The sequence below is a fragment of the Cynara cardunculus genome, assembly GCF_001531365.2.
Source record: "Cynara cardunculus var. scolymus isolate 2C chromosome LG 11, CcrdV1, whole genome shotgun sequence".
In the NCBI taxonomy this organism is placed as follows: domain Eukaryota; kingdom Viridiplantae; phylum Streptophyta; class Magnoliopsida; order Asterales; family Asteraceae; genus Cynara; species Cynara cardunculus.
The window spans coordinates 383308-404308 of NC_037538.1; the positions used below are offsets into that span (position 1 = coordinate 383308).

At 37.0% G+C, this 21001-nt stretch overlaps 2 protein-coding genes across 10 annotated transcripts in view; both read left to right on the plus strand.

Annotated features, from left to right (window-relative positions):
* The first annotated feature begins 447 nt into the window (after window positions 1–447).
* On the plus strand, window positions 448–17626 carry LOC112520766 (probable phosphoinositide phosphatase SAC9). 4 transcript variants are annotated; one of them, XM_025129305.1, is made up of 16 exons: window positions 448–549; window positions 757–805; window positions 874–985; window positions 1284–1351; window positions 1541–2139; window positions 2626–2758; window positions 4346–5559; window positions 8017–8124; window positions 8240–8410; window positions 9800–10042; window positions 10782–11192; window positions 12309–13082; window positions 13926–14123; window positions 15615–16073; window positions 16159–16389; window positions 17140–17626. In XM_025129305.1, the coding sequence occupies exons 4-16, from the start codon at window positions 1339–1341 to the stop codon at window positions 17419–17421; spliced, it is 4836 nt and encodes a 1611-aa protein (XP_024985073.1). In that variant the 5' UTR covers window positions 448–549; window positions 757–805; window positions 874–985; window positions 1284–1338; the 3' UTR covers window positions 17422–17626. The 4 variants fall into 4 exon arrangements, with proteins under 4 accessions (XP_024985073.1, XP_024985074.1, XP_024985075.1 ...); XM_025129306.1 differs by lacking the exon at window positions 874–985; XM_025129307.1 differs by lacking the exons at window positions 757–805; window positions 874–985.
* A 223-nt stretch (window positions 17627–17849) lies between these two features.
* LOC112520803 (syntaxin-61-like) overlaps window positions 17850–21001 on the plus strand; it is a 5345-nt gene continuing 2193 nt past the window's right edge. For 4 of the 6 annotated variants that reach the window (XM_025129383.1, XM_025129378.1, XM_025129382.1 and 1 more), the window contains exons 1-2: window positions 17970–18770; window positions 20823–20936. In XM_025129383.1, the coding sequence (XP_024985151.1) occupies window positions 18717–18770; window positions 20823–20936 (168 nt within the window). In that variant the 5' untranslated portion in view covers window positions 17970–18716. The other 2 variants (XM_025129379.1, XM_025129380.1) reach the window with 2 other exon arrangements.

Sequence of the window (21001 nt, forward strand, 5' to 3'; positions counted from 1 at the left end):
AAAATAAAAATGTATTTTTTAAACATGTTTTAATAGATATACAATTATGTATGCTAATTTGATAAAAGTTTAAAATGAAACATTTAAAAGTAAATGACGTAAAATATATAATTAATTAATTATAGAGATATAAAGTGTAAATTTAAAATTAAGATTTAAAAAAAAAACAGGTTGTGAGAGGGTGAATGTATGTGAGGAGATGAGTGTATGTGAGGAGAGGAGAGGGTGAAAAAAATGAAAAAATGAGTATAAATGATATTTTGATCATTTAGAATTTTAAAACTTTAAAACTTTTATTAAATTTGCTTAATAAGATAGTATAGATAACACAGCTTCATATAATTTCATGTTAAAGTTAAGGGGCCGTTCTCGTCACTCGCTCATGTTTTCTAACACTGTCGTTAGACCAACACTAATTAAAAAAAGGAGACACGTCTTCATTTCTCTCGTTTGGATCCCCTCCTCTCTTTACCTTGACGACCTCGCCGGTGATCTGTTATTGATTCCGGCACCCCATTTATTTCCCGATATCGAACTTTTCGTTACATGGTTAGTGTTTTCCTCGTTTGATCTCATATGCTTATTATATTCTGTGTACTGTCTCCTTCAATCACTTCAAGTTATATTTTGGGTTTTTATCAACTACAATTTTCATAGCACGTACTAATGATTAGATATTGGCTTCATAAGTCTGTGATACTGATTTTCTTATAATTAGGTCACAGTTACTTAAGAATTTGTATTATATTTTCTCAGATCCATTTCCTTAGCTCTCCACTATTATTTTGCTGGCGAGGCGTGCATAGTAAGTGAGTTAGGATTTACTGATTGATATGTTATTCGCTGGACTGATGACCTCCCAATGTTCTTTAGACGGGAGTATGTTAACTTCTCGACATTTCAATTAAATTGGATTATCCATATTCTCAAGTACTTCCCAAAGGAAGATATAATCTCAATCCAACTTTTACATTGTCATAGCCGGGTATGTAATTATACTACCTTATGTACCAAACTATTATACCAACATGTTTGTATATGGGCAGCACCAGTGATCAAGTCCATATCATGATTTGTTGGTAATTTATCTGTAAGATTTCAAGGAAGAACTATAATATGATCTTAATGCTCATTGTTCCACTAGAACTCATAGTTGTGTATTGATCTTCGCCATCTTTGACAGTAACTTTTTCTGCGTATCCACCTTTATTTATTTTATGAGAGGACTAATGCATCCTTGTATCACATATTTTAATTAGATTATAAAATGTTTTCTGTAATAGGAGTCATGAACCTTAACGCTGTCATCAACCCCTAAGGCAGGCTCGTTGTGAGATCATGGAATCACCTGGTTAGCCCCTTGAAACTTTTTGCGGTTCCATTGTGAACCTTTTATAACTTTATCACTGTTTCTGTCACCACTCTTGATTTGCATGCTTATCTCTTGCTGATTATTTTTTACAACAAAGTCATGTGATATATACTTTTGGATTCTCATTCTTGGCTCCTTCCATGCTCTTTTATTTGACATTTATTGCAGCTGGTGGATTGAGGGCTACATCTGTTGTTGTTCTTACACTTGATTCCAGTGAGGTATATATAGTTGTTAGCTTGTCTTCTAGGAATGACACTCAGGTCATTTTTGTTGATCCGACAACCGGATCTCTTAGACATGACTGGAAGCTGGGTTATGATGTTTTCAACTCCCAAGATGAGGCATTAAACTACGTCACAAATGGTTCAAGGTCAAATTGTAAGAGTATAACTTATGCCAGGGCCATATTAGGTTATGCAGTGCTCGGTAGCTTTGCCTTGCTGCTTGTTGCAACAAAGTTGACTGCTAGCATTCCGAATTTGCCTGGTGACGGGTGTGTGTACACAGTTAGTGAGAGCCAATGGATCAAAGTCTTACTTCAAAATCCTCAACCCCAGGGGAAAGGAGAAGTAAAGAATATCCAAGAACTGGCTGAACTTGATATAGATGGAAAACACTACTTCTGTGAAACAAGGGATATAACTCGGCCCTTTCCAAGTCACACTACTGTTAGAAACCCTGATGAGGAATTTGTTTGGAATGGATGGTTCTCGAATCCCTTCAGAAGAATTGGTCTGGAGCATCATTGTGTCATCTTACTGCAGGTATTCGCTTTTGCTTTATGCCGTCATATTAAATTCTTGCCATTGCCATCCTCATCAGTTGGATATCTTGCAAGATGTCAAATGCCCCTGTCAGCGAGACAACACCATCTCTTTTATAAAATGCACCCATTCTGTAGTCAGATTATGTGCGCATTTGCCGAATGTTTAGTAATAAGTATATCTTCTTATGCAGAATAATAGTAAATTCCAGCCATGCCATTGCCATGCACACTTATATTTTTCTTCTAGTACTTAAAAGATGATCTTTTGCTACAGCATACACTCTTATGTTTTGTTAGCTTAAGAAGTCAATACTTTTATGCATTACTTAGATGACTATTTGTATGTGTTGTATACCTTGTCATTAATTGAAATATATTTTCAGATTTTATTTACATGACCCACCTGTTTTATAACATGGTAAATCCAAATAGCATCCGAGATCCAACAGTATTACATGCTCAACCAATCCATACCAATTTACAGGGTTTCGCAGAATCTCGAAATTTTGGAAGCTTAGGTCAGCAAGAAGGAATTGTTGCTCTCATAGCTCGTCGAAGCAGGCTTCATCCTGGCACTCGATACTTAGCAAGGGGCATAAATTCGTGTTATAGCACAGGTAGCTTGGCATCTTCCAAGACAAGACAATTGATGTTCTTTTTGTGAATACACTTATCTTGCAAAATTCAGTGGGTTCATCATGCTTATTGAAATAGCTGTATTCTAATGAAGTAATGAGTGCTTCTTGTCTTGCCTTTTTTGTTCTTGTAAGTGTATCAAGCTGTCTTCTAGTGCCATATGTAAGATGACTCATTCAGTTTTTTCTAATAAAAATTGTAGGTCAATTTTCTAAAAAAGTTGTACTTTAACACTATAAAGTAGTGGTCATAGGCTCATAGCTCAATAGGTAATTCTAAACTTATCTATAGTTGAAGTAAGTTTCAAGAGTCGAATCTTATATCTCATAACACTTCGTCGAATGGGATAGATAGTACGTTTATTCCATGTTTAGTTCCTTACAATAATTTGAAGACCTGCAACACCTTGAAATCAAGAAAAGGAATTTTTTAATGAAAGCATACGAATGTATGATAAAATTCATGCTGATAGTCATGGCATACTCATTGATAAGGTCTCTTATTCTATATTTGCGTTTCAGTACTAACATATCATACATATGGCAACTATGCAGCAAAAAGCATTGCTCACTCAGGATCTTCTAATACGTAGGTGGTTCTAATTGATACCAAAATGCTAATGTAAGAATTGATGCAGATCGCTGAGCTTGAACCCTAAGCAAGCTATCTGGGACGTAAAACCAACTCTACAGAAAAGGCAAATGAGAACATTTGAAAAAAACAAACATCTGGCAGCTTCTTGGCTTGGCTTTCAGAAACTGTCAACGCATTTTTCTGTAGATTGGTAACTATGAGTCTTCTCACAGCAAGCCTTTGAATAGTAGTTTTGTTGGAGATAGAGGCTTCATTAACCTCAAGAATTTGACAAGAACACTTATTTTGAAGCTATCATCAACATGATTAGCATCCATCTAAGCATACTGTTAGTAGTTAGTAGACAGTGGTAGAGTTTTTTTTTTGATTAACCTGGATATCCAACCCGCTATGCGAGCCGACTAATCCCAGGGCGACCACCTGCTTTGCAGATAGCCCGGAGTCACCGCATTTGAACCTCCGCGGCCACAAGGGGATTTTTATTCCTCCTTGGATTTGAACCTGGGACCTCCAGGTACTTTTGATCTTTGGAGCCAAGCTCAAACCAATCAGGCACCATCCTTGTGGTTACAGTGGTAGAGTTGAAGTTGCCTTCCATGGAGGATTCTGTTCTCCTTTAGATTTTTAACAACAATTTTCTGGACTACGTCATCACACAGCGTATAACTCTACATTGTACTGCATTTTCCAATTGGTTCTATTTCCCTCTTCTTCCTTACCATGGCAAGCCTGTGTGAAGCATATCCAATGAGAAGAAAGTGAAACAATTAAAACAGAGTTGAATATTTTCATATTAATGAAAAGAGAGAACTTGTATGGGTTATCTAGTTGAAAATATCTAGAAGTGGTAAAATTTGTTAGAACAATTAACTTTTATCATGGTTATTTAGGAGGTTTAGATAACAAGCTGTTGATGCTTTATAATTCTTTTGATCTCGATTTTTATGCTTTTGATTGGCATCTTTATTGGGCAGGCAATGAAGTTGAGTGTGAGCAACTTGTATGGGTTCCAAAGAGGGCTGGGCAGAGCGTGCCTTTCAACACCTATATATGGAGACGAGGCACTATTCCCATCTGGTGGGGTGCAGAACTAAAGATCACTGCTGCGGAAGCAGAAATATATGTTTCAGATCATGATCCATATAAAGGAAGTGCACGGTATTATCAGAGATTAACTAATAGATACGATAAAAGAAATTTAGATATAGTTGGTACAAACCAAAAGAGAATCCCTTTGGTTCCAATTGTGTGCATTAACTTGCTACGGAATGGAGAAGGAAAATCAGAATCCATTCTAGTTCAGCATTTTGAGGAATCTATGAACCACGTCCGATCAACTGGAGAACTTCCTAATACTAGAGTTCATTTAATAAATTATGATTGGCATGCAAGTATCAAATTAAAGGGTGAACAGCGGACCATAGAAGGACTGTGGTACCTTCTAAAAGCACCGACAATATCCATAGGGATTTCTGAAGGAGATTATCTTCCCTCTCGTCAGAGAATGAAGGATTGCCAAGGTGAAGTAATTTACAATGATGACCTTGTTGGTGCCTTCTGCATACGGTTACATCAAAATGGAGTCATACGTTTTAACTGCGCGGATTCTTTGGATCGAACAAATGCTGCTAGTTATTTTGGTGCCCTTCAAGTTTTCACAGAGCAGTGCAGACGGCTTGGAATATCTCTTGATAGTGACTTGGCTATTGGCTATCAGTCAGCTAATAACTATGGTGGATATACTGCTCCCTTACCACCAGGATGGGAAAAACGATCTGATGCTGTAACTGGAAAATCATATTATATTGATCACAATACTAGGACCACGACCTGGAATCATCCATGTCCAGATAAACCTTGGAAGCGTTTTGACATGACATTTGAGGAGTTCAAAAGGTCTACAATTTTGTCACCCGTATGTCAATTGGCTGACCTTTTTCTGATCGCTGGTGATATTCATGCAACACTGTACACCGGATCTAAAGCAATGCATAGTCAAATTCTTAGCATATTTAGCGAGGAAGCAGGGAAGTTCAAACAGTTCTCTGTGGCACAGAATATGAAAATAACTTTGCAGAGAAGATATAAAAATGCAGTTGTGGATAGCTCCCGTCAGAAGCAGTTAGAGATGTTCCTTGGACTACGGCTTTTCAAGCATCTTCCATCACTACCGGTCCAACCTTTACATGTACGTAACTGTGGGAGATGAATCGTTTTTTTTAGTTTTTGTTTTGCAGAACAGACTACTGATGGAAGCCATGACGACCCATAAATGGTTCATAACTAATATCTGCATATATATTTGAGAAGTTCGAAGATGCTGGACATATATATATATATATATATATATATATATATATATATTACAACTCTTTAGGGGGAAATATTAACAATTAACCGAAAGACTAATAAAGATAACGGTTCAGTGTATAAGTGACTAGCTTATTTCCCAATCTGATGCCTGCTTAGTTTAAAATAACATGATTTTGAGCAACTCATTCATGCCTTATACTGTCAATGTTCCCATTGTTTATTATATTCTGAGACTGAACTCCATTTTGTTCTTCCATTTAATTTCTTTTTCTTCATTTTCTTCATTTTCTTCATATGCTGCTCATGTATCACTTTGTATCTAGCACTAAGTTTGATGTACAAGTATCATTTGCTCTTAAACTGATTTTTCTTGGAGCCAATGATGTCTGTTGACGGTCTTTGTTGTCATATATAAATATATGCATGTATGCGTGTATGAATTTATGTATTATCTTATTGTGTAACAGGCCTTTGGCTGTTGGGGCATTTTGAAATTGTGTATAAGTAGATATTTGAATGTAATCTATCTTTTCTATACCTAAAACAGTTGCTAGCACTGCAGATGGATTTATGCTTACAGAGACCTGCACCTGGCAATGCTATGCCTAGTGACTGCTTTAACTAATTCACTATTTATTGTTCTTTCTTATCCGACTGTAGGGTGCGGAGTACCAGTTTAGTACCTTAGTCGGTGCTAAAGACTTCATGTTATTTTACATAATGCAATTTGTGATCATCATCGAGACACATTTTTTGGTGTTCGGTTAGAATTTTATGAGAGCTTACTGGCACTCTAGGTTCTTGTTTTTGAGTATAAATGTCCAGTTTTTGTAACGTGTTGGTGATTTTGCATAAGTCAGTATTTTAGAGTCTAGGACCGTCAATGTAGCACAATGGACTAGGATGCCTGAAAATTTGTTCCATCCAGAGTAGATGGTAAATTTTGGATAATATTTGGACCTGTTTGGTGTAGATTCAGTATACAACCTTACATCATCCACCACCTGGATTTGACATTGAACATTGGCAAACTAATCTGTGTTTCCCAGCTGGATAAAACAGTACTGTTGGTATGTTGGCTGATACACAGAGGTAGATGGAGATCATGGAATACTACTACATACATATGTATATGTTATGAAAATTCTGATTTCTGGAATACTACATTGAATAATGCTCGTGGAAGCTTTGTCTTGCACACAAGCTGCTTGTAGGTTCATCTAATGGGCCCTACTTTTGGCGTCTAGTAGGCTTCCACATAGGGGTGTAAACGATTCAAGCCTTTTAACAAGCTACTTGATCCTGAGCTCGAGCTTAATAATTCTCGAGCTCGATTCGATCTCGAACACAAAACAGAACTCGTTTAACTTAACGAACCGAGCTTAATAACACCAATGTTCTACCCGGCTCATTTGAAAACTCGATTAAATTTTTCGAGTCGAGATTCAAGCCATTCGAGCATTCGAGCCAAACATGCTCATATGTTTATTAATCATACTATAAAAATATAAAATTATCGAGCTCGAGTCAATAAACTAGTTGATCGATCTCGAGTTTGAGCCCATAATCGAGCATTGAGCTTGAGCTCAATAATTCAAAAAATATTCGAGCTCGAGCCCTACCTTGAAAAAGTTATTCGAGCTTGAGCCTGGTATTATTTTTTTGAGCCGAGCTCGAATAACCTACTACTCGGCTTTTCTCTTTTACACCCTACTTGCACAGACAATATTCTGTGAGATTCACAAATTTAAGTTGACCTCTATTTATGTATTGTACATTCTTTTGATCATATTGATTAGCTTTCTCGTATTCTAGTGAAGTTGTCATTTGCTTTTACCTTGTAGGAAAGGAATTGACCTCACAATCCATGCTTATTAACATGCACACATTTACTTATTTGAGTTGATTAGCTTAATCTCAGAAGTGGAAACACACCTTTTATATTCAGTGATCTTACATTTTTTTCTGTTGCCTTCACTTATTTTCTGAATGCTGACTCTCACTATGTTAAGGTTTTGAAGGTGGTTGTTTACAACCACAATATCAAGTTATTCGTGTTATAAGTGCACATTTTGCTAATGTTTTGGGTGCAACCATAATTAAAGTTACAAATAGTACAAAACTGTTATAAAATAGAGAACAACTCTTATGCCAAAGACATGGTTTTTGATGCATCTCGTGTTTTAGAAAAACTATTGTTTTAAATTACATATAATTACAAGTTCGGTGGCTTCAGTGTAGCACAAGAAATTACAATGAGTCTTCTTCATGTTGTTTTGTGCTGAAATACAGCATCACTTCATATCTCTTATTATTTTCTGTCTCCTGGTAGGTGCCTAGTCGACCATTTGGTTGCCTTCTTAAGCCAGTTGCCAGCATTTTGCCGAGTTCTGATGATGGAGGCAGTCTTCTTAGCTTTAAGCAAAAAGACCTCATCTGGGTAACCATAATATGTTTCTGTTTTCTAAGGCTTAATATGTAACATGCGCATAATCGCGAATTACAAAAATGGAAATGTTACTATCCAATAAAATATGAAATTTTCTGTTGTACAGGTTTGCCCACAGGCCGCAGATGTAATGGAACTGTTTATACACCTTGGCGAGCCTTGTCATGTTTGTCAGCTTCTTCTCACAATTTCACATGGTGCAGATAGTTCAACATTTCCATCAAGAGTTGATGTGAGAACTGGACGCGATCTAGATGGGCTTAAACTTGTCGTGGAGGTGTGACTCATCTCTTCTGGCACTTGGCGTGTTGAATTAGTGGCCACACTCTTCATGCTTCTTTAGTTGGTGCTAGGATAAAACCTATATGAAGACACACATATATTGTTTGGATTTTTTTTATTTAGGCTTCTAAACTGAAAGAAATTTGCAGTGTTCACACAGCAATTATTTTTGGTCATCCTCTTATCGAATGTTAGCTTTAACTAACATGTCCATCCCCCACAAGTGTTTAGTTTCTTTGCTCTATGAACTACGGCTACCCTTAATTCTTGTGGTTACATCTCTCAATTTTATGGTCTATCTAATCACCAAGGATGCCTTAGACATCTGGCAAGTTTTGTAGAACATTAAAGTTATGTGGTGATGTTTTTAACAGTTTTTCAATGAACCCATTGTTGTAAAGATCTAAAAATCAAGTCACGGCTCCAAACTAACACTTCAAAATCTTGGATCCACCATAATGCCTCTTCTCTTCAAATGGACTGTAAGATGGCCCAGGAAAAAAGCAACTTTCAAGTAGAAGTTCATACACTTCTCAGTAAATGTTTCATAATTGGTGGTCATGATATGTGTCACGTAATGCCATGCTACCTACCAAGTCTAGATTGCAGTGCTCGTTTCAATTTCTTTACTTTGTTTCAGTTCCTTTTCTACTCTATGTATTTGATATAATTTATATGTTTAAATAATTTTCAAAAATGAATGTTAATATTAGGGGGTAGTCAAAAGGGTTATCTCTTTATGTTTGGGTGGGAGGCTAGAAATTTTAATCATGCAATGTGATTTGATCGAGCTTATAGAACATAATGAAGATATGGGTTTGATTGTGCGCAATTCAAGGGGCATCATGTACATATTATTTGGGTAGCTGAAACGGCTGGATGTTTGATCACAGGAGGATGGATGATATTAGAACTTAGAAGTAATTTAGCTAAAATAATAGGTGGTATCAGTATTGAAGAAACTGAAATATTTCTGTTGACGTGGTTGATTTGTATCCAAGGATACCCTTTGGACTCACTGCTGAGCAGTGACTTTCAGCAACAGAAGTGTAAGGGGAAATAGGGATAAGAGGAATTAAATCAGGCTCAGCAGGAGTGGAGGAACGCAATCGCCGCATCTGAGCCCTTTTAGTTTATGTCCTCTCTCTTTGCCTCCCTCTTGTCTGCATATCTCCGTAGGTGACATTTTGAGCATAAACCCAACTAGTTATAAGATTTGAGTTGCATTATTTTGTATTATGCTTGATAAAAGATCACTATGTATTTTTCTCAATTGGGAGAAGAGGCCGGGTTTTTTTTTTTTTGGGGGGGAGGGGTACTGAAGGCAATATACTGGTTTTAGCTTAGTTATATTAGCTTAATCAAGGTTTGTCTTTGTTTACAGGGAGCATCTATTCCTCAATGTGCTAATGGGACAAGCATTGCGATACCCATACCAGGACCTACTAGTTCTGAGGATATGGCCGTGACAGGAGCTGGTGCACGCCTACATGTCCAAGATACAATCAGCCTTCCATTTCTGTATGATTTTGAAGAACTGGAAGGCGAATTGGACTTTCTTACTCGTGTGGTTGTACTCACATTCTATCCTGCTGTGTCAGCCAGAACCCCAATCACACTCGGTGAGGTAAACTGAGACTAAAATACATCTTTTTACTGCTAATGTTGGTTTATTAGCTCCATTAAGATTGTGCATATCTTATCTTCTTTCTAAATCCAAAGCTTTACTTGCTCTGCCACCTGCATCATACTGGCAGCAATGTAGGTGTGACATGATGTTAATGTCCATATGGTCATTCAATTTTGATGTCCATATGGTCATTCAATTTGGTTGCAAAAAAGAGCATTAGAATTCTAAACATGATAGACTTTCTTGGAATTGATCTGCTATGCTATGAACTCTAACTGAAGGAGGGTCAAGTGAATTGCTTTCCAAATGGCCTGCCATTCATACACAGTGAGAACTTTTTTCAACTATAAACCTCTTTTTGTTGAACACATGACCCAGATGTTCTTTTCCAGTGGTAGTAGAAAATCTCACTTCATAAACCTTCATTGAAAATAAACCAAGTAAAAAAATAATTCTGGGACCAATATTGGATTGAGTAATGATATGTTTATATAAATTTTAGGAGACCAGATTTCCAAGAAACAAACTGGTGCATATAGTTGCCACCCTTGTGCTCTTCATATTTTTTGATAAACAAGTTTGATTTAATTTCTGATTGATGCAATCAGTTCTTAATTAACATCATTGCTTTGTGTGTGCGTTAGTCTTTCTATATGTGAGAAGGTTAGAAGTTCATTTTTACAGGGGTGGTTGATGTAATTTCTACTTGATTGGCCTTTACTGGATTATGTAACAGGTTGAGATACTTGGAATTTCTCTTCCATGGAGAGACCTTTTTGCTTCCGATGGCCCTGGCATGAGGTTATGGGAACATATCAATAAAGTTAAAAAAGATACCAACCCTTTGCCATCTGATGTGAACAGCAATCCCTTTGCTGTATCCCTTACCAATGATGTATTACCACCTGCAAAATCTGAAAAATCCACCAGCACCTGGGTAGACCTCTTATCAGGCGATGACATTATATCAGGATCCATTTCACAACCAGTGCCAGAAGCTGCTTTACATGATCCATTTCTCAACCCATTTCATGATCATGATGAAGCAAATGACTCTCCTAAGGTTTCTGTGCAAGATAAAGTGCCAACTGAATGTGGTCCTCAGCAGTATATAAGTTGTTATAAGATGTTGACTGCCTCACATGTGGTATGCTATTTCCTTAATATGCTTTTGCTCTTGCATAACTATTTTTGTTCCCACATAGGCTAGAGTAGATTGGTTCAGGTCATGCTTAGGTGTGGAAATACATTAGTAGGGGCCACTGGGGACTATGGAAAAAACATTAGGTTTGCCCAAGAATGTCTGGATGGGACGGGTCCCTGCATGGCCTCATGCTCTTTGTAAACCTTTTGAATTTTGCTCAAAATTTTGTATCCTTAATCCATGATTGGTAACCTGATGCTGCATATATAGATATTTCTCCCTATTGCTTACGTTAATCACATCCCAATCAAGTTCACATAATTGTTATGAACTACCATCTTGCACATGATCTGCCTCTGCAGATCCAACACATTTTTCATCATCCGATGCATTGCATCTGTGTGCAGCGCTGCACCTATCTGCATGATAAAAGTTTCCCAACTAAACATGGATCTGCATATAAAACTGCCACATTCGCACCAATTTCTTCAAAGCTAACCCCAGTCTTTCCAATCTCTATCATCTGAAACTTACTGCTATTTCATCAACAGAGGCCATGGAAAACAACAAAAAATACATGAACTTGGATAAAACAAGAGTGGTAGGACAACTCTGCACGATCAAGATCTGAGAGAAAAAAACTTACCACTTAAAGGGGTGGGAGTACAGACTTTTATAGGGAAAAAAATGATACCATATATGGATGTGAACTTGAAAGGATGTGGTTTATGATTGAAAACATGCAATAATTAGTCTTGTGCTTAAATATGACAAACAAAACCTTTTTGTTAGTTCTATTTTTGATACACTCTTTGGCAATTTGGTTTTTGTTAGCCTCCAAATGTGAAACCTGAAGAATTCCATGTGAACCCCTTACACATTGACAATGTAGATCAAACATTTTCCCACAGTTGTTAAAGTGAGAGCATGACCAATGCTGTTCTATTGGGAAATCTGATTGTTACATTAGCTGCAAATCCTATATTATAGTCTCGCTTGTGGACTTCTGTATCACTGCAGTTTCTTTTCGTAGAAAAAATAGATGTAAGTTCTTTGAATAAACGGTTCCTTTTGGGGTTTTATATGTGCAATCTAATCAAGGTCAATGGACTTTTGCAGGCTAACAAACTAGGCTTTGCGGAAGCCATGAAACTAGAAATTGAACGTCTTCGCCTAAATCTATCTGCTGCTGAACGAGATAGAGCTTTACTGTCTATTGGCATTGATCCAGCTACCATAAATCCCAATGCATTGCTTGAAGAATCTTACATTGGTTCATTATGCAGGGCTGCAAATGCCCTTGCACTTCTTGGTCATATTTCCTTAGAAGATAAAACTTCTGGTGCCATTGGTCTTGGTTCTATTGATGATAATATCAACATTGATTTCTGGAATATTAATAAAATAGGCGAGGGTTGTTGTGGGGGCTCATGTCAGGTTCGCGCCGAACCTTTAACATCAACGTCTTCGTCGCTATCCATGTTTTCATGCTCTGAGTGTCGACGCAAGGTCTGCAGAGTTTGTTGCGCCGGTAGAGGAGCTCTTCTTCTTGGAAGTTATTCTTCAAGGGAGCTCCCAAGTTATAATGGTGGATCAAGCTATACCGACTCTTTAAATCGTTCTGTGACAACCGATGGGATTATTTGTAAGTTGTGCTGTCATGATACTGTTCTTGATGCACTGATCCTGGATTATGTTAGGGTTTTGGTCAGCCAGCGAAGAAGTACTAGATCTGACCTTGCTGCTTACAAAGCTTTGGATCAAGCAGTAGGAAGGGATTATCTTCCTGGAAGAACGATGAAATCTGCCAGACATGGAACTAAGGTCGTCCGACATTTACTCAAAGGAGAAGAATCATTAGCCGAATTCCCGTTTGGCAGCATTTTGCACTCGGTATTATCTTTCCTTCGATTCTTGTATGCTGTTGAAGTGTTCAGATGTTTTTTCTTGTTGCAGTAGTAGAATAGTAGTCCCACAAACAACTGGATGCTAATTTTGATTTCCTGCTGGCCAGACCAATCTTGTAACTTAAACTGGCAACAATCATTAGTAATCACCTGCTTAGAACTGGATCACTTAGTAGTCTTATGAAATACAGTTATGCTTTATTAGTATGGGCTTCTGATAGGTCAGTTTCTTAAACTCAAACTAATTATTAAGATTCAATTTTTTTTTCTGTTGTCATCTGGGAGCATGAGATGTAATCACATGTAAAGCCTTAATGTTTTGTTAGCTCAAAGCATATAATAGATATGCTGCCACTACTGTATCTAATTGTTATCTTTAAAGGGGAGTATAGATGCAACTGAAGTTTTGTTTGTTCCTCTATGTGGATTAGGTATTGACCGCAATATCTGTGCTTCATCATTGTAAGCTTTCAATTACATTATGATTCAATTTTTTGCATTGCTGTTGCTTGCTTCAATCCGGGTCACTTTATTTCCTTATTCAATATTTGTTGGCAATTAATAACCAGAGGGGGCCTATATTTTAGTCTTTTCTCATGGTTGATATGGTTAGTGAAGAAGTATTAGAACTGAAGAGCTATATGAAAATAAGTCCTTGTCGGCAACAAAAGTTCTTTGTGGTCAATAACTAAACCTTATATGAATTCACTTTTCAGATTGTATATGCACTTCATGGAGATAACATGCTACTACTGAAAAGAACCTGCCTTATAAATTTATGTGTTGACCTACATTGTTTTAAAGCCTTTTGCATTGTGACTTCTCTTAGATTGAATCAGCGCCAGGTTCAGCACCGCTCTTGTCATTGCTTGCACCTTTGGATACTGTATCGCAAGAGTCGTACTGGAAAGCTCCTCCTAATACCTCTTCTGCTGAGTTTGTTATTGTTCTTGGCAATCTCTCCAACGTCTCGGGCGTTGTTCTTGTTCTTAGTCCCTGTGGCTATTCTATGTCTGATTCCCCTACTGTAAGTAAATTTATGCCAGGCTTTTATGTGAAGTATCAGCTAAGGTTCAGTTTTTCCTGAGCAATACCTGTATGATAATACCTTAATTTGTTCAAGAGAAGCTTAATGTGCAATGAGATCAATGGACTTGAGTCCTAGGGAACTTCATTTTATCTTCATTGCACTTTCTTGTTTAATTTTGGCAGCAAATGGTTTCCTTCATACTCTCTCCACCCCATAATGATTAAATTTGTCAAAGAAATGCAATGTTTCTTTTCATGGATAGTTTTTTAATGTTAAGTTACTTATTTGTTCCCAGATAATCATTACAATGTACTGGAGATTCATATTTTAAAGATTGACATGGACTTGAATTTAGAGGATTAAGACTAGGGTATTTTGGCTTTTGAGCAATAGCCAACTGTTTTTATTCTTTTGTGTGTACCATCAAAGGTGGCAATTTTTGTGGAAATGGAGCAGTGGACTTTTGGATGTACAATGGCTTGCCTATGATAATGTTTGTAAGGTTTTCACAGTATGCTTGGCTGTTTGCATAACCCCCATCTGTTTTCCTGTGGAAACCACATTGATTTCCTCCTATCCAAATGCTTGGTTTGAAGGAATGTTTTTGAGGGATTTGGGGTTTGTGGAAGAATTTGGAGGATTTGGAATTGAAGGATTTGAAAGCTATGGTGTGTTTGGTTTGTAGGATTTAAAATCAAATTGAATTCCATTCTTTATAAATGATTTATAATACTAATTATAAAAATTATAAGAATAATTAAATTATTTTATTTATTAAAAAACAAGTTTTTTGACATATTTGAAAACATTATTACAAATAAATCCTACGAAATCCCATGAAATACCAACTCCCTAATAGGATTTCTAAATCTCATGTTTGTAGGATTTCATTAGAATCCTGGAATTTAAAATCCAAGGATTCCTTGAAAACAAACATAGGATTGGAATGGAATTTTATTCCAAATCCCTTCAAATCCTAGCCAGTCCTGCAAACCAAATGGGGCCTTACATTTGTAGTCTATCATTTGAGTTTGTAATGTAATATGTTGCTTACTGGTGAATGTTAGATATTTTCGTCCTTTGACTTCACAAATATAAGAAATGAGAAATATCTATTGATGAAAGAAACAGACTTTAGATTTGTAAAGCCAGAGTGACTTCCTATATAATTACTTGCAAGAAGTTTCGGTATGTAGTATACCAGCATTGATGAAAGAAACAGACTTTCGATTTGTAAAGACTTTCAGAAATTTGTGCAAAAATTTCTTTGTAAGACAACACAACGAAGTTCCTAAAATTGTTCCTGCAGAACTGCAAACAACATGCTTTATTGCTTTTACTCCAAATAACTTGTCTTGGAATAGAAATCAACGTTATGTTTGTTTGTCTGTCAGGCTTGTATAAGCTTAATGCTCTCCTGTAACATGATACTTGCATTCTCATTTCATGCATGGATCTGTTTTTTTCTCATTTTGGTCTATTATGCAGGTGCAAATATGGGCAAGCAATAAATTACAGAAGGAAGAAAGAACAATTATGGGAAATTGGGACGTTCGATCACTCATTACATCTTCCCCTGAGCTTTATGGGCCTGAAAAACCTGGTGATGATGTCCTAATTCCGAGGCACATCAACTTTTCTTTTCGAAATTCTGTCTGTTGTCGCATGATCTGGATTAAACTAAGTATCCAGAAAGCTGGCTCAAGCTCTGTAAATTTGGAGAAGGATTTCGATCTTCTATCCTTGGATGAAAACCCTTTCTCCGACTTAAATAGGCGTTCATCTTTAGGAGGACCACTAGAAAGTGATCCATGTCTGCATGCAAAAAGAATTATTGTAGTTGGAAATCCAGTGAAAATAGACGCGGGACTTTCAATATCACAAAGTTCTGACCAGATTAGCGTAAGAAACTGGTTGGAGAAAGCTCCACCACTGAACAGATTCAAGGTACAACTGTCAACTTTGATCTTTTATTGTGATACATTTAATCATCCTTCCAGTTCTGAAATCTCAATATATTTCTGTATTGCAGGTCCCGGTTGAGGCTGAGAGGTTGATTGACAATGACCTGGTGTTGGAACAATATTTGTCTCCAGCTACACCAACGCTGGAAGGATTCCGCCTTGATGGATTCAGTGCAATAAAACCTCGAGTTACCCATTCACCTTCATCTGATGTAAACATATGGGACTCATCATCAGTTGTTTGGGAAGATAGATTCATATCTGCAGCTGTACTATACCTTCAAGTATCTGTTTTACAGGTACTTTCTAGGATCAGAAATATCTAACCATCTTACATATTGAAAATAAGGTTTGGTTAAGCTTAAAGTTATGTCTGTATCTTAATATCTGTTGGATGTGATCTTACACAAAAAGGTAAATTTTCAAGGGAAAAGTTAATTGATTAGAGGGCAGGTTCTAACCTCTAGGAGAAAAACATGGGAAGTGGTCATATAGGTTCCAAATATACTGTGTATTCTTGCTTTAAATGTTACTGCAATGATGCAGCCGGTGCAAATTGGACACCATATGTCAGAAATTCCACTCATTTACCAAAGGGCCTTTGGTTTAGCGGTATCTGAGCCTCCTGCCTCCTAGGAGGTTAGGGGTTCAACACTCACCAATGATGAGGAAGGTGTGTGAGTTAATTTGTTGCATTTGCCGTATATTTGCCGTATATTTGCCAAAGATTTGTCCCGTACAGTAAGGGAAATGTGAGGAGAGATGGCATGAAGCTCTTTGAAGAGGTATTTTATGGTAACATTGGGTAGAATACTAGATAGATAGTGGCTGTACCACTCGCCTTTGGTTCTTGCTTCACCCATTCTAAAGATAATGTAACTTGTCATCCTTTGAAGTTCATTTAGCACATAATTGCAGTTTACTTATTGGAATAAGTGATTTTTAGTTCTTGCGGATATTATTAGGTCGGATTGTTTACAGTCACTGTATAGTTAACTGCATGGATGGAGGTTATGTTAATATTGACCATGGGTTTTGAGCTTTTACAGGACAATCGCAACATGGTGGTGGTTGCAGAATACCGGTTACCGGAGGTGAAGGCTGGGACCCCGATGTACTTTGATTTTCCAAGACCTGTGACCACCCGCCGAGTCTCTTTTAGACTAGTTGGAGATATTGCGGCATTTGCAGATGATCCGGCAGATCAGGATGATTCAGATATTAGAGGTCGGCCACTGGCAACAGGGCTGTCTTTATCAAACCGAATTAAGCTATATTATTATGCGGACCCGTATGAGCTTGGAAAATGGGCCAGCCTTTCTGCTGTTTAAATCATAAGTATGTATTGAGATGAGAAGTGAGGAGGTTGTAGATTGAAAAATCGCAATTCATTGTTGTAATGATGTGTAGAATGAGGATTTTGTTTTTTGTTTCTTGTTTCTACCTTCTACCCCTTGTGGGTTGTATCCTTGTGGTGTTTGCGTCATATACTATTACTAATACATATACATGGTAACTGGTCCTTTTTTTCTTGAATTCTCAAAGTTAATTGTACATGCAATTTGTTTTTTCCGTTCTCACTTCCCATGTTGAAATTAACCTTAAATGGTGATGAGAAACAAGTTCAAAATATGCAAGCACATGAAATTAACCTTAAATGTTTTTTTTTTTTTTTTTCCTTTTTGTCAATATAATCTTATAGGTACACTTGACAAGAATAAAGATTCTTGTTCAAAAAAGCGCGTCAAGAAAAAGAAAGAAAAAAGCCAAAAAGAAGAATTGAGAGGATAAGAAAGACAAGGGTTGTTTTCTTTATATTTGCTTGCATCGCTACGCAACGGAGACCGGCGGTCCAAATATCCTATTCTTCAAGGTTAGGGTTTTCTCTGCTTACATACTGTTTGTTTAGCAAGATTCCGAAACACACATTAGAATTTCATTTGACTCGTCGGTTATCAAATCCTCCGTTAGTTACTCTTCCGATTAAATCGATTTGTGATCCAAAAACTGTAGCATGATCATTTGTCTCTGCTTGTAAGTTTTGATCCTTATTAGGTTTAAGTAATTCTATGCGGCGATTTTCAGTAGTTCGTTAGTACTATCCAAAGTGCTCCAAACGACCCCTGCTGTGCTTTGGCACCATTAATTATCCATGGATTCCTGATCAACTAGGTATACCGATCCTTTTTGCACTTTGGCTGTCAATTATTTTCTCCATTGAAAAAGAATTTCTTTCTGTGAACCAAACTAGATCGTTACCATTCTTCTGATTGTAAGATGCAGCAGTTCCCTTTGTGGCTGCCAAGCTCTGTCACACTTTAACAGACTAGGCTGCATCCAGTTACTTTCATTTGCTTAAATCCAACAGGAAATCTCGTACATCTGAATCCATTCTAATTTATGTTAGTCTTCGCTTTGCTTGGTACAACCATCACTCTTCTTATCATCAACCTTAACTCCTCAGGTTTTATTTTCAATTTGAATCACATGTCAGCACAAGGTTTTTATGTGTGAATACACTTTTTTGAGAGTGTATGCAGTTCTATTGTTTTTTGTTTGACATCCTTAAACTGATGAATGTGAGTATCTGTTGTGTACAGTCAATTATATGTACACTTGACTCAAGATGTCTTCAGCCCAAGATCCATTTTACATTGTAAAGGAGGAGATTCAGGAATCCGTAAGATTTTTCATTCTCATGTATTTGGTTAACCTTAGTTGTATGATGGAATATTTTATTTTACACTATCTTTGTTCCTGCAACCTTTTGGTTTTAATCTTTAAACAAGCCGCCATCATGAAATTAGTGATTTCTACTTTAAACTGCCAAGGGATGTGCCACACAAAATACGTAAGATGGTATAGAGAAAGAAAAGTAGCTCGAATCCGTTTATATGTTGGGCTATGAACTTAGGTTCTTGGGCTGCACCTTAGCATTTGCACCTTGTTAATTTTGGGATGTTATGATTTCTTTGATCAGCATAGAACTCAAGTAGAGGCCATGTGATCCACAACCTTTCTTGTAACCTGGATCCAATCTTTTTTGCAACTGTAAGCAGACTCTTTCAAGTAGAATAAGTTTCAGGATGCAGCTATACCTTATCTTTATCATTTTGGTCTTATCCTCTGGCCTACCATGTCCATGAGTCCATTTGTATCTCCACTTTCGTTATGACCAGCTTACCCCCACTGCAGGCTCTAAACCAAACCGAAGGAGCCCAGTATATCCCACTCGAAGGCGGGGTCTGGAGAGGAGGATGTATGTACTGGAGCTAGGGGTGTAAATGATGCGAGTCGAGCTCGAGTATCACTATACTCGACTCGAACTTGAAAACCAATTCCAAGCTCGAACTCGACTCGAAAACTCGCGAGTAGTAAAAATCAAAGCTTGAATCGAACTCAAAACTATTTCTCAAGCTCGAACTCGAACTCGAATCAAGCTTGAACTCGGCTTGAATCAAACTCGAACTCGAACTCGAGCTCGAGCTCGAAACTAGCTCGAGCTCGAAACTAGCTCGAACTGCAACTCAAATCAAGTTTGAACTCGAACTCGAATCAAGCTCACCCATTTTAATTTATGAAATTTTAGGGTCTTTCTCTTATAAATTTTAAAACTTAAAGGTGTTCTCTTATTTTTATAAAAAAAATAGTTCAACTTCAAACTTCATCATCAAAAAGACAAAGTAAAAAATTTAATTCACCTCCCTCTCTTTTTATAACATCTTTTCCCCTTTCTTTTACCATCTCTCTTTCAATGTGGGACAATTTCATTAACCCTTTTTATAGTTTTTCTTTGTCTTTTTTTAATAGTGATTTTAATAAAAAATAATTAATTAATTTTTATAATTAAAAATGTATAATTTTGTTTAAATATCTGAAAATGTAAGACATTTTTATTATTTATATTTTACAAATTTTATCATAAAAACTGATTATATTTTAAAATTAATTGTATATAAAATAATCGAGTATCTCACGATCTTTTCTAGTCGAGTATTGGGTAGCTTGACTCGGCTCGTTAATATGTTGAGTCGAGCTCGAGCCGAGCCTATTCGAGTTGAGTGTTGACCGATCTTTGACCAAGTCGATCTCGAGTAGCTCGCGAGTTGTACACGGACCTGAACTCTACTTGAAAGAGTGAAGCGGCTGTTTCCATGAAGACCCTCGGCTACCACTGCAGGCTCTAGTCATCCCCCATTTCTCCATGATCTTGGACAAGGGTACAACCACACAATGTCTACCTTAAATAAGTAATCGTACTTGGCTACCAGAGTTTCTCATCAATTTCGAGATCAAGCCAAAACTAGATGAAATTTTCTGTAACATGGTCTTTCAAAAGCTTCTCACTGACAGCTTAGGAAGTCTTGACATCCCAGCAACACACTGACAACCTACACAGTTGTTGCATCTCAGTAAATGAATGGTATGTATGGTACCTTTAAAAAGTTATCCCTTCGTATATAGGTTTTTAGTCCCTACGAAGTTTGTCCGAGAACGCCTTTGAATATTAGTTTAGCGGCGACTTTCATTCCTTTTATATTCGGTTATGTTGTGATTAGAACCAAGTTTTAACATTATGCTTTTGTCTTGCTATACATCATTTGAGGGACTACAGTTGGTACTCATCCCTCTTGATCCTGCCATTCACTACTACACATAATATCCCTATTTTGCTTATATTTCTTTTCATGCTTTGATGCTTGTAAATCATCTGATAATATTTCATGGTCAGATCGACAAATTGCAGTTTACTTTTCACCAATGGGAAAACATCCCTGCCAACGGCGAAGATCACGTGCATCTTACAAAGGAGCTCCTTGGAAGCTGTGATAGCATTGAATGGCAGGTATGTTTACTTTCGAAAATAAGACTAGGGTGGTTGTGCAAAAATAAGTTGAATACATACTCACA